Raw genomic sequence first — 13,191 nt, 5'->3', positions numbered from 1 at the left:
ATACTATCACATTACTGTCTCTGCTGCAGAGGCCAGAGAGCTCTGAGATGCTGCCTAAAATCTCACATCTCAAGAAGAGGTGCTTGGGTTGGCCTAACTTGAGTTAGGTATGTTTGTTTGCTTTTTTACAGCAGACCTTAGGTTAAACTCAGCCAGCTTCTTGTTTTCTGCATTTGTTCTGTTTTTAAGCCTGGAAACATTAAAATTGCATTGTGCCAATGGGCATGTGCCATTGGTTGCTGAATGTACCTCCTCGTGGGGCGTTACAGCTAGTTTGCCACCTGCTTTCCCTCTAAAGCATACATGGAGGGCACTGGCCTGCACTTACGTACTTACTGCGATACACCACTGTAACCCAGTGTCACATGGGACATATGGTACCACTCTGTGCTTAAGTTATTTGGCCAGTCTGCTTTCCTGTGTAAAGATAGAGGAGTGCCAGATGAGTGGGTTTAGTACTGAAAAATTGCATCTCAGTTCATCTGAAAAGTTTGTTCGCTGCTCTCTTCAGCCATATGCTCTCAGCTGAGGCACGCAGCTCTGTTTGTTAGTACAGCTGGGGTGCATAGACTGTGAGTGGGGAGGTCAGCCAAAGAACAAGGTGCAGTCATCTGTGCTGGTACCTACACTGGACAAACTGTTCCAGCCTTCTGTTGCCACAGCTGCCTTTGTCTCTTTACCAAGGAAATCTGTCCCCTGTCCCACAAGGTGCTGTTAATCATGTATTTCTACTCCTGTGTTGTATTTTTGTCTCCAGCTAATGTCCTCACCTGGTGGGCAGTTCTGAGCACTGGTGTTGTACAGGGACAGATGAACAGGAGCCACTGCTGTCCCTCAGTGCCTCCCATGAGCAAACTGAGGTGCATCAAACAGGCTGCAGCCTATGGGTCATGCTGGAAGATAAGCAGTCTGGTTAGTATCTGCTTCCTTTAGCAGTTCCCTGGGGTGCTTCCCTTCCATTCCCTGTGTTCTTCACACCATCGTGTTCCTCAAGAGGTGCTACCATTTCTGTCTTCTAAAGAATGACCGTCAGATTTTCCTGACATCCCTGAAGTTGAATTAGTTGAAGTTTGTATGGCCCGACCTGGGTTGAATTTACAAGACTCTAAAAAAAAACAAAGGCACTTCCTATCCTTTTTTCCAAGCAACAAGAAACATGTCAAATGGTGGACTACTCTCATGTAAATTTAAGCTTTTGTGCCTGGTTTGGGTTAATTTTGCCAAAATTTCCTCAAAAATAGCTAGTTTAGGGCAGATGCTGAACTTGCCTATTTTTTCCCCAATACATCTTCCCTGTTATGGGGTAAATTTCATTTGTTTTTGCAACCAGGGCTTAAGTATAACTCATTCTTGATTTTTAGCTCTCTTTATTCCATTAAAATGAGGTGCCCTGTACTTCAGAGAAAACAAATGAAAAAACAGCATCCCTATACTGCAGGGTAAGCCCAGTGCTTTTTACCAAAGCACGAGTTCAAATAGATTTGTTCTTCATCAGCTGTGCAGCTAAGTTAATACTGCCTCAAAGTAACTCCTACCTCTGTAGAAAGTAACAGTAGACATTGTATTTGTCAGTGAATGGAGCAGCACAGCATAATCACTTTCTCTGATATGTTTGTTTCCTATGTCTATGATATAATTCATGGTTCACTTGAATTGAACAGCAGTCAGTGAGTGATCTCAAGTTTCAAACCCATATTTGTAACTACAATTGCAAATCATAAATTTGTTCGTACAAATTATGAGAGCAATCCACCTGAGATGTTCTTTTAGCCACTGTCTTAAGTATTATAAGGATAACTTATTTGCAGTGCCAGTTGATGCCAACTACTCTAATTCTTTAGTGCTTTTTATTTTGCTGAGACTCAGATTTGTGAGACTGGGCATTCTGCACTTCATCTGACTGGAATAATACAGAAAACATGCCACAGTCACAGCATACAGTAAGGTAGGAAGAGATCCTAATTAATGACTACATAGGAAATGCAAAAGCAATCTCTTTCAGGTGCTTTGCTACTAGAAACAAATACTGTAGAATTTAGAGCTCTTTGAATACTAATCTGACAATGAGAAAACAATATTGCATGCACTTAAATTACTGCTTCCTCAGTAGGGAGGAAAGTTATAAAACCACGACACACACGTTTACATTCTGTGCTCCCTCCTTTGGGGTGGTGTGCATGGACTCTCCTTGCAGCAGTGCCTGTGGCCACACAACTTTGCTGTATCTAAAGAAACTAGGTAAGTATTGCTGTTTCCTTATTAAATTAACTCATGGTGCAGACAGCATGCAGAAATATTAGGCCACAAGCAAGCTGAGAGGCAGTGCAACCACAGTAATCTTATGGGAGGGAAGAAACATGCTACAAAACTGTAAATATAAACACAATTATCTTACACTGCTGTAAGCAGGGAAGCCAGGATCCCGTGTCATACTGCAGCAAGGCAGTCTGACCCAGCAGGTTCCTTGGGTGTGCTCAGGTACTTTGATCACAGCTCACAGCAGCTCCTACCTGCTTACAGAAGTACAAAGCAGCAGTGGCTCCTGTCGTCTGTCCTTCCATTGTAAAAGTGCAATAAAACAAAGCTGTATCAGCATCAACTGCTAGAGCTGAGCCATTCCAAAGGCGTCTCAATCCAGCACAGTTTTACAGCTAGGTGACAACATCAACAAAGCTGACTTTCCTACAAGCAGTAAAAATGTTGATGAGTCATTGAGTGGATTTCCTCCCTTGTACCCTGGGACAGCATCTTGATGGAGCTCTGATGGCTGCACTGGGCAGCAAAGAGCTGCTGTCCCCAGCTTTACACAATAGCTCACCTGATGCTTTCCAGAGAGTTGAACTGTATTAAAGATGAAAACTTAAATCATTTTCAAAGATATGATGTTTCACTGTAAATAAGTATCTTCTGCTTTATAAATATGCTCCGTGATCCTCCTTTCTATTTATTTGTGATTTTAACTCTGTATAAACTGATTGTTCGTATTTTGTTGCCTTTGAAAAAGAAAAGTATTTTTTTAAGACAAACCACGGTTCTGTAACAAGATGTGCTCACACGTTTAACTTTTTGGTTGCTCTAGGTACATGTTTTGTAAATAAATAAAAAAGGATTAAATTGCACACCAATGGATGCTCCAATAGACCCAGCGCTCCTACATGTCACAGATCAACAAAAATAAAACCAAACTCTACTTCTAGGCCAACAAATACAACTCTATTCCATTCAGGAAGAAATAAATGCAAGCAACCTTTAGAACCAGAAATTTATTGTAGCTTACAGACTTTCCAAACTGACCTTTACCAATATATGCATCTGAAGAGTTATACCCACAGTGGCTACTAACTGCATCAGGACGTTCACAACCTCTCAGTGTTACCATTAACTCATGATCAGCTTTAGTCTAAAATACAGCAGCTACAGTGACAGTATATGGAAGGATAAGTCTTCTACACATTAACACAAGACAACTGTCAGACATAAGTTAAAAGTTTCCCAGTTAACTTAAAACTAGCAGTTATATTACCACGTAAGTAGTCAAAACCATTTCCCCATTTTAGAAATCTAAAATTTTACATTAAAAAAAAAAAAAAACAACACAAAAAAAACCAGTAAGCTCGTTGGGTGGGTTCTCCCTCCTGCTTCCAGGTCCATCTAGTATTGTAAAAGGCACTCCACAGAGTCAAATCTGTTACCCCAGCTAAAACCCACCATTAGATCCCATTACATCCATCAGGAGGCAAGATGTGTGCTAGAGAAGAGGTCTGCTCTGAAAACCAAAACTGCAAACATCTGGACCAACCTTTATCTTTTTGAGTTATGACCCTTTTCCTCCCACTCCTTTCCCACCATTTGGCTTGCTCCTCTAGCAGGCTTATCCAGTGCAACGTTTCCCTGCTGGGTACTGCTGGCCACTAAGGAGCCTGCTGTGACATGGGCTGTGTGCACCTGGAACTTGGGCAGATTACATATAGGAAAAAACAAATGCAACTTTGCTTACCGTGCTGAGGAGTGAATGGAGTCCTAGTTTCCTGTTACAAGCAAAACAAGTTACTCTTTAATCCACCTCCAAACATAAAAAAAACAAATCAAGTAAGCAGGTATCCATTATTCGAGGCTCTGCATAGGACAAATAAAGTTAAATGGACAAGTCCTGCCTTTCAAAACACTAGCACTCTCCACCATGGGGTCATAACTCACTTTTCGTACCTTTCAGTCATTTTTTAAAAAGTCCTTTGCAATTCCAAGTTCAAACTTTCATCAGAAACAACCAAAATCAGCCATGACTTGGAATAGTATTAATGTGATTCCCAAGGTTTTCTGGTTGGATAATTTATTCTATAGTTTCACCAGCAGGAAAACACAATTACTAAGTGTAAACAAAGGCTTAATACACCAACAGTCCAAGTTACTGTACAAGGAGCTACAGGGAATGAGCAGGAGTGCGTTAATAGAAATGGTATCAGCTATGCCCCAAACCCTCCCATTCCCAAATGAGACAAACTGAACAGTCAAAAAAACCCTCATACCTATCTATGTAGACTGGTAGCCAAGGTGTGCAGGTACACAGGTCACAGGCTTCCCAGCTTCAGTCACCAGTGGGACAACCAACCAACTGAACAAAATGCACTCAACCAGCAGCTCCAACAGACCATTGCTGCACCACAGGCAGCCCTGCTGTAAGCAGGTGCTGTGACAGCACTCCACAGCCTGATTTGCCCACCATCCACGTAGTGTTCTTCTCCCAATAACTTAAACAGTGCTTATGCTAAAACTTCACTGGAAAATTTCTTAAAAAAAATGACAAAACGACAAGAAAACGAACCAACAAACTGTTAGGCAGGGCAGTTGAACCTCTGCAGAAGTTCCTAAAAGCCTTTACAGTTTCTCATAAGCTTGTCTGTTCCCTCTGCAAATATAAAGGAAATCAGAGACCAACAAAAAGAAGAAAAACCAGAGCGGGGCATGAGTGAACATGGCAGTCAAGGCCAAGGACACTGCATTACTGACACATCTACACTAGATAACTGTGCCCGTGCTCCTGCTGCAGCAGTATGAGACTTGTATTATTTCATGCTTCATGATTTTTTACTTTAGCATGTTTTAAACCCCAATCCCTGTTTTCACTACCACAAATGACATAATTACATAATTCCAATATATTTACAAAATATTAAAAAGTCTGTTAATCTTCTACGTATTAACCTCATTCTGCCACTTTACACATGCACTAACTTGGGAAAAAAAATTAAAAGAAATCAACAGGCTGAAATGAGCAGCTTTACCCTTTGTCAACAAGCAATCTTTGCATCTTTCAGAAAGACAAAAAGGAACAAAGCTGGAATTGTTTCACAGAGCAAAAAAAAAAAAAAAGTTCAGAAATTCATGTGCAATGGCTACAGCTCTGCAGTCACTTAGCTGAGATGACATGAAGAAAAAGTGCAGGGTGGTTCCTCACATAGTGTAAAAAAATCCAGTCACTGAGGCATGGCTGAAGGAAAAGAGGTGCTAACTACAACTCTAGAAACAGCATCAGGAACTAGCTGACAGAACACAAACATTGGGATGTGTGTTGGTTGAATCTACTGGCCAGAATGATTTTTTTTTTTAAACACCATGAATCCTTGGGAACAATGGAGTGCATTACAGTGGAGTCTTCTAGAGCAGAAACAGAGACAAAGGGAACAGCTAGAATCAATAACTGAGGGTAGAGTCATCCCATTCCAGCTGTTGCTGTCTATTAACATTCTGTTGGTCCTCCTCCTGCTCGCCTTCTTCTTCCTCACTGCTTTCAGACTCTGCACTAGTGATGTCATCCTCTTCTCCATCTTCGCTTTCCTCTTCCTCTTCCTCCTCCTCTTCTTCACTGCTGTGCTGATCTTCATAAGTCTGTTAAGACAGAAATCAGCTGCTGATACCATTCTGGCCAAAATTCCTTTAATTCTTTTGAATTTGAGCACAAGGCACTCCTACTGAAAAAGAACTATTAATTTCTTATTGTTTGAAAAGTTCAGCAGTAATTAGGCAACTAGAAAATAAAAAGTTGAATAAGCTCATTAAAATAGTTCTGATTCTGACTCACTCTTAAGTACAAACCAGTACTTCAAACTCTACCAGAAAAGGATCTTTCAGTATGCTACGTGAGTAACATTAAGGTTGCACGTTTTTCTTGTGATTTTCTAAAAATCCAGATGTCAACCATGGCAGACAGAAACATCAATACCATAAGTACAGATGGTGCTTCAACACTTCTGCACTTTGGGAAAAAAGCTGATGGTGATGAAGGCTGCATACAGCACGGAGAGATCAGTGTTAGTCACCGACCTGTAACACCTGATGCTGGAGTCCAGTGATTCCTGCCCCATTCTGTATCACAAAGCTACAAGGCATGCCCCAAACATAACTGCTCCTGTTATTTGTCACTTTGGAGCACCAGTTAAAAACTCACAGTGCTAACGTCTGTCCTCTCTGTGTTCTATGGTTGCTTTTGCTCTACTTTCTGTCCACGTACAGTCATACCAGTTAAAACTGGAAGAGGTTATTTTTTGTGAACTCTTTTTGCTGAGACACCAGTCTTACTTCCATAGGATTCACAGTGATGGTCAATGCAGAGTCATCCCAGTCCATCTCATTTTCCTTTCCAGTGTCCTGGTCACGCATTGTTCGCTGATGTGCGGCTCGGATTCTGAACACTCCCAGAATGATCATAAAGACCAGGAAACTCACACAAACTACAATCACAACAGTGGCTGTACTTGGAACAACTGCAACAACAGAAAAGGAGTTCCTTAGATGATACTGATGCACAATTTTTACATAATGACAATAATTAATTCTGCGTTCCCATCACCTACAAGAGGGAAATGGCATCATGAAAATATTATAGGTAGCTTCACAGAGGCAGTTTGCATAAGGCCACTGAAAAGTCTGTAGAACTCACTGAGGAAATAACTGCAATTCTCTCCTTGTGCTGTTTGTAAGAAATAACGTCCGTGTTCCTCACAGTTCTTTATTTAGGTCTTACAGACTCTGTTAAGAACAGCACACCTCCTGTTTTCCAACGTGTGCACCAGCAGAGCTGCCCTCCTAGCAGGGAGATATTTCATAGATCTCTAGCAATCTGCTGCTCTTTGTTTGGGCAACAGCAGAACAGGATTAAGAAGCTGCTTACATTTATTAGTCCAACACACTGATTTAACTCTGGGGGGGGAGAGGGGGGAGGGAAGTCTCCCTGCAACAAGAAGCCTCCACATTAGTTTAACACCAGGAAAAAAAAAGTCAGCAAAAGAACTTCTATGACTGAGAATTCTTACCTGAAAATGGATGAGGGTTAGCTAGGTTGTGACCAGACAGATCAACGAATGTGTGGTGCACCGGATGTACAAACTGTGGTTGTGCAGCTATGTGATTAGCGTGTTCAATGGGGTTAGCTGTGTGGATAACATTCACCTGAGTACAAAAGGAAACAGTTAAACTCCAGAAATACAAGTTGACCATTCAAGAGACAAAAAAAAAGGGGGGGAGGGGTGGGCAGAGAAGAAAGATTTCTTAATTTGCCTGAGTAATCATCTAATTCTCAATGACTACAGCTATGATTTGTCACTGAGAACAAGCATTCCATCCAGTAGTTCCTCCTATGTTAGCTTCATGTCATATAATTCTGCAGTTCTGAGCTTTCAAGTCTGTTTTAGCTGGTCTGGCAAAGTTTTTGCAGAGACATCAGTATTTGAGAATAACCCAGGTAAAGCCAGCTCATCATCCAATTCAGTAGCCAGACATTTTAATTCTGAAATAACAGTATACAAAAATGTATGACACATTAATTACACTCTCTTCCTTCCCATCTTTTCTTATTCTGTCGTTCATCTTCAGCTAACAGCAAAGAGAAAATCTGTATTACAGACCAAGGATTAAGGTAAAACTTCTCTCTACAGTTTAACCCATGCTTAGCATAGCTGGATTTTGACAATTACAAACTCATTGTCACACAGCATATTTCATGTTTCCTTGGCAAACACACAGAGCTAAATATACCTCGGCTTTGGGAGACTGTTGTGATACAGGGTACCTGACCAGCTGCACTACAGGAAGAGAGCAAGTTCAGTACAGAAAAAGGAAAGCATTTGCAGTTCAATAGTTTGGGAAGATCCCAACTCAAGCTCAGAGAATTTCCTCAGGAAACCAAGCCACATTAATTAGTTAGGCTCTGCAACCTAACTTCCCAGCCCACCATATCCACTCAACTAATGGTAAACACAGCTGTTCAGTTTCACTGTCACCCTTTTGGTCACCTTTAAAAAACAGGAATTCAAGCTCAGAGCTGAAAGATGCAGAGGTACATGACAGTTCCACTCAACATAATTTCACGTTCCAGAAGCTGAAATAATTAGCTTCTATTCTACCTGCAGAAGAAATGCAATTCTAGCCTATGCTTTTACATAAGTGCTTACTATCAGTGTTTGAGGGAACACACAATCTAAAAAGTAAATAAATCCATTTACAGAAACCTGGGAGTTACACATGAAAGCCACTCGAGTCTCTGGTCAGCACAGCATTTCTAATAGTTCCTTCACATTTCTTTTCCCCCAAAATTTATATGCTGTCTTTCAAATTCAATGTTTCTGCCCTCACGCTTCCATCAGCCATATTACTTCTGCTACAACACAACAGTTTCCACAATTGCTTCAGCTCTGCTTAGGCTGCCTCACTTAAAGATGAAATGTAGGATTAAGAGACACATATATATAACATAAAATACTGCTTGAGACGCACAAGTTTATTAATATCTACAGGACAAAAATTAATAATTTATTCATCAATAATCCATCAGTTGAGGCTACAACTACCACCCACCCATCCCTCCAGACTCTACACCTCCCAGAGCAATCAGAAGAGCTCACATACCTCTACTTTAAACTCATTGCTGACATAGCGCCCGTTAAGCTCAGAACAAACCAATTTGAACTTTCTGTCAAAAAGAGAAACCGTGTGCCAGTTTCTGTAGCGTATCAAATGCAAAACTTCCTCGTAGCTAGCCATAGTATCAACTCCTGCAGAGAGAGAAACAAGAAAAACAATTACTTTGCAAAAGCCTGCTGCAACTCCACATACTCTACATCACGCTTCCTTTCTTTGAAGAAGTTTTCTTGGCAGATCAATTTTCATTCAGCAGAATCAAAAGTAACACTGTTATGGCAGATGGACACACGTGGCTTTACTGAAATTTGTGGTTTTACTTTGTGGTAAAATCTGAGATTCACATAGCCTGTAATCTCTTTTCTTTTGAATATAGAACAGACTCTGAAAACAAAGAAAGGAATGATGCACACTCCACATCACTGGATTATTTGTGCAAGAAGAAAGCCTTTTCTAGGGGGCAAAGTATACTTCATTTCCACAGCTAAGAAGTAACCTGCAATTTATAGGACAACAAGCGTCCAAAGAAAGGAGATTCTAGAATAGCCTATGTTGTAGAATCAGTTTTCCACAGAACAGTGCAAACACCTCTGAGCCTGAAATTCCAGTAAAAAAATGAGCTATTTGGAGTAAGGTGTGACAAGCCATCTATTGAGCACACTGATTTCAGACCTTTCCTGCATGAGCAAAAGAACCAAGTCTCACCTGTGATGATCATGCCAAGGTTGGAACTACTCATCTCAATGCCTTTCTGCTGTAATCGTGTCATGTCAACCTCCAGGCTTTCTTGATCTTGATTTAGTTCTTCTCCCACCACTGTCACCTCACACGTATCCAGGTTATGCATGATTTCTTCAGAAACCAAAGACTCTTGTACTAAAAAGTAGAGGAACCACCAAGGAGATGAGCAGAAACAAAGATAAGAGTCCACACACTATAAAATACCCCATGCAAACAGAACTCTTCAAATCAAACATTAAGATCTGGGCCTGAAGTAAAGAGACCAAGTATTCAAGGTCTAATGATAAATAAGGGATTATTTGCATGGCCTGGACTTACTACCATTTCCAGGAAAATTTCTGTTAGCTCAGAGCAGAATACCTGTACTTTTTCCCAAGCAATACACATCTTGTTTCCCCTACTAGGTTCTTACTGCAGGAGAAATCCATGTTGCTTTGCAAGAGGAAGATCCTCCAACACGATCACAGAATAGAATAAGGGTAAGCAAGAGCTAAGAGCAGAAATGATGTTACCTGTAGGATCCTCATCCCCATCTCCATCTGGCTCCACCTCCCGTGTAATGGTGCTTATTATGCGAAGCTCAGGGAAGAGAGAAATGCCCTCAGAACTCTCAAACTCTGAAGCAGATCGGGCAAAATGGTTGATGCCACTCAGGCTGATTTTTGGTTCCTCTGGTTGCAAGACCATTACATATCCCTCCACAGAAGGAATAGAGACGCAGGCCTCTTCATTGAAACACCTATGAGATACAGACACACATCCAAGGCAGCTATTTGAAAGGGAGGCACAATTACGCACAGTAATTACTTAACAAATTAAAAAAGCTCTATCTCAGACCCAGGAGTCTCAGATAAATTCATCAACGTGTTGGAAGAATTCCCCAGCAAGGGAACAATCTTACAATTAATTTTTACTTACATTTAACATTTCGCCCCATTTTTTATGCTACGACTAACAGTACAGATAACAACTCTACTGAAGCTTGTGACACTTATGTCCTCTCACTGATAAAATCATCTCTTACATCTTCCTTACTACATTCTGAGGAAGAAAAGAGTAGTACTGGGAATAGCTGCCATATTGAAATGTGACAGTAGATACAGTAAAAGTCTTTCATGTAGCAGAACTGAGATATGTCAACATTTTTTCAGGCCTCAATATCACCATGCAGAGAAGCATTATTTCAGCACTAGAACATACTTGACAGTACTGGTGATTTTAAGCCTCCGGATTCCAGGTGTGGGGAACTGGCGAGAATTCAGGTAGGAAATGTGCTGCATGGCCTTATCAACTCTGTCAATGTCATCCCCTTCTATGGTCACTGCTGACTGACTAGGGTTCATGTGGATCTGAAATTATAGAAGAGAGGAAAAAAAGGGAAACAGAAAAACGATCAGGTAATTAAAACAGAAGTTCAGCCCTGTTTACTCAGGTAAGCACTGGGATAGTTACGTCTGTATTCAAAGCAGTGAGGACATTATTGATGGGCTTCACTTCCTTCTTCCAGTCAAATATACTGGGTATTTTCTCCTTCAGGAAGGAAAATCTAGGCACTTGTATCAGTTCTGATGTGAAGTAGTTGTTCATGAAACCTTACTATGAAAAATAATAACAATTTAAAATAAAAGATATCTAAGTCAGATTAATTCTACTAAGCTGCTTGGTAAGAATCTCTATCTGGTGTAGCTGGTGAAACAGAGGCTTTCAAATACCCAATTTCTTTCCTCAAGTTCCAGAGGACACCATAACTTCTGCTTTTAAACTCTGCTATGATCATATCTATACTAGAAAGATTTGCTAGTTTTCATGTAATTTTAAAGCAACTTCCCACAATTAAACAAGCCTATTTTAGTTAGAATGCCCCCAATTAACTACTTGCAAAATGTGCATCTATTATCAGCAGAGTAACATGCATAGTCCCCTTCACTAACAGGTGACTTTACCTTCACGCCTTTGCCAACACCATCAGCAATTTGCAAATCCAGTCCCTCCTTGCAGGTATACAGGCAATCTATCACTTTCTTGTTCTCCAGTTTACCAGAACGAATCATCAAACCTGCCAGATTGCCTCGGAAGAACTGAGCCATGCGAAGCTCCCCACCTTCAGAAAGAAAGAAAGGAAGAATCTTTAAAGATGTTGATTTTTTTTTTTTCTTTTCCATTTTTCTTTTGTAAAATAACAAATTTGCTTTGTGCTCTACAGCACATTATAGACATGCATGTTAGTTTTTCATCCATTCCGGGTGTTAACCTTGTCATTACGTTCAAGCAGAAAGAAAGAATTAAACAGTTCACCATGCACATGGCCTTCAAAACATGACGGTGTGACCATCTTGAACTGTTATTTCCATAACAAAAATTTCTTTTGCTCATACAGCGAGGTGGTGTTCAGAACCAAATAAATGAACCGAATCCTGAATTCTCACAATGAGGTACCAACTCCAACCAGAGTTTTCCTTATAAAAGCAGCAGTGCCTACCATGTAGGAGCCAACAGCATCAGTCCTCTAGCTGTTAACTCTCTAGACTAAGCCAATCATTTCAGGCTCTATTTACACTCAAAGGAGAGAAATAAACTTCATAGCATCACTCAGGGTGTGAGGCAGTGGTACAGGCTGCCCAGAGAGGCAGTGGGTGCCCTGCTCTTGGAAACACCCAGGGTCAGGCTGGACTTGGCTCCGAGCACCTGACTGAGCTGCAGGTATCCCTCTTCATTGCAGTTGAACCAGATGGCCTCTAAGGGTCCCTTCCAACTCAAACAATTCTATGATTCAGCTCATGCTGTAGGAGATATCTAAGAGTTAATGAATCCTCTCTAACCAAGCCTTCTTCTCTGCATGGAATTAAAGCAAGGAGTTTGAACTCAAGTCACTTCGTTTTACACATCTACATTAATTGCAGTCTTCTAAGCATCTGACATATTTGATTTTTTTGATTACAACAAATGATCACCAAGTGAACTGGTAACTGGCAGCCATTGGACTCCACCTGGAAATTTGTACTTCAGAGTCATCACTTGGTAAGCTAAGAGATTTTTATAAAGGCGTCTGAGCTTGTTTTCAAGATTCTGGGCGATGAAAGATCCCTGACGTAACTCAGAAGTTTTCAGTAGTTAATTGCTGTGTTACAAATCTTAGTTCCAGTTAAGACTTGCACAGCTCCAGAATCTAGCTCCTGGATTCAATTGCATCCTTGCCAAAAACATGATGCACAGCTAGAAATCTCATCTCAGTTTTCTTTAGACCATTTCAGATATTTAAACTGTACAGAACAAACTTGCCTCGACTCAAGACAAAAAAATCCACTGAACTATAAATGTCTAAGAAAATAAAACCCTGAAGCCAACCAGACCTAACTGGGAGCAGAAGGTTTTTCTCATCAAATGAGTACCCAATCCACTGTCAATTATGAGAGGGAATTGTTTATATATCAGCAATCTGATGTAAATATGAAATTGTTTGAGTAGGAAGCAGGACTATCCAATTTCAAAGATTCCTTCCCAAACTACAGAATGACTCTATGCACAAACATACCTTCA

General features: G+C 40.6%; 1 protein-coding gene across 1 annotated transcript in view; it reads right to left on the bottom strand.

Annotated features, from left to right (window-relative positions):
* Nucleotides 1-5,691: 5,691 nt before the first annotated feature.
* The window catches only part of CLSTN1 (calsyntenin 1), a gene marked incomplete at its 3' end in the record, with an annotated part of 32,630 nt that continues 25,130 nt past the window's right edge, over nucleotides 5,692-13,191 (bottom strand). The window contains exons 12-19 of the mRNA XM_079545365.1: nucleotides 11,598-11,755; nucleotides 10,855-11,003; nucleotides 10,167-10,393; nucleotides 9,619-9,789; nucleotides 8,902-9,047; nucleotides 7,311-7,446; nucleotides 6,577-6,761; nucleotides 5,692-5,886 (exon numbers count right to left, since the gene is read on the bottom strand). Of these exons, the coding sequence (XP_079401491.1) occupies nucleotides 5,692-5,886; nucleotides 6,577-6,761; nucleotides 7,311-7,446; nucleotides 8,902-9,047; nucleotides 9,619-9,789; nucleotides 10,167-10,393; nucleotides 10,855-11,003; nucleotides 11,598-11,755 (1,367 nt within the window). The remainder of the gene's footprint in view (nucleotides 5,887-6,576; nucleotides 6,762-7,310; nucleotides 7,447-8,901; nucleotides 9,048-9,618; nucleotides 9,790-10,166; nucleotides 10,394-10,854; nucleotides 11,004-11,597; nucleotides 11,756-13,191) is intronic.

This window comes from Tetrao urogallus, assembly GCF_951394365.1.
Source record: "Tetrao urogallus genome assembly, chromosome: 21".
NCBI classification, from domain to species: domain Eukaryota; kingdom Metazoa; phylum Chordata; class Aves; order Galliformes; family Phasianidae; genus Tetrao; species Tetrao urogallus.
This window is presented reverse-complemented; position numbering and strand designations above follow the sequence as displayed.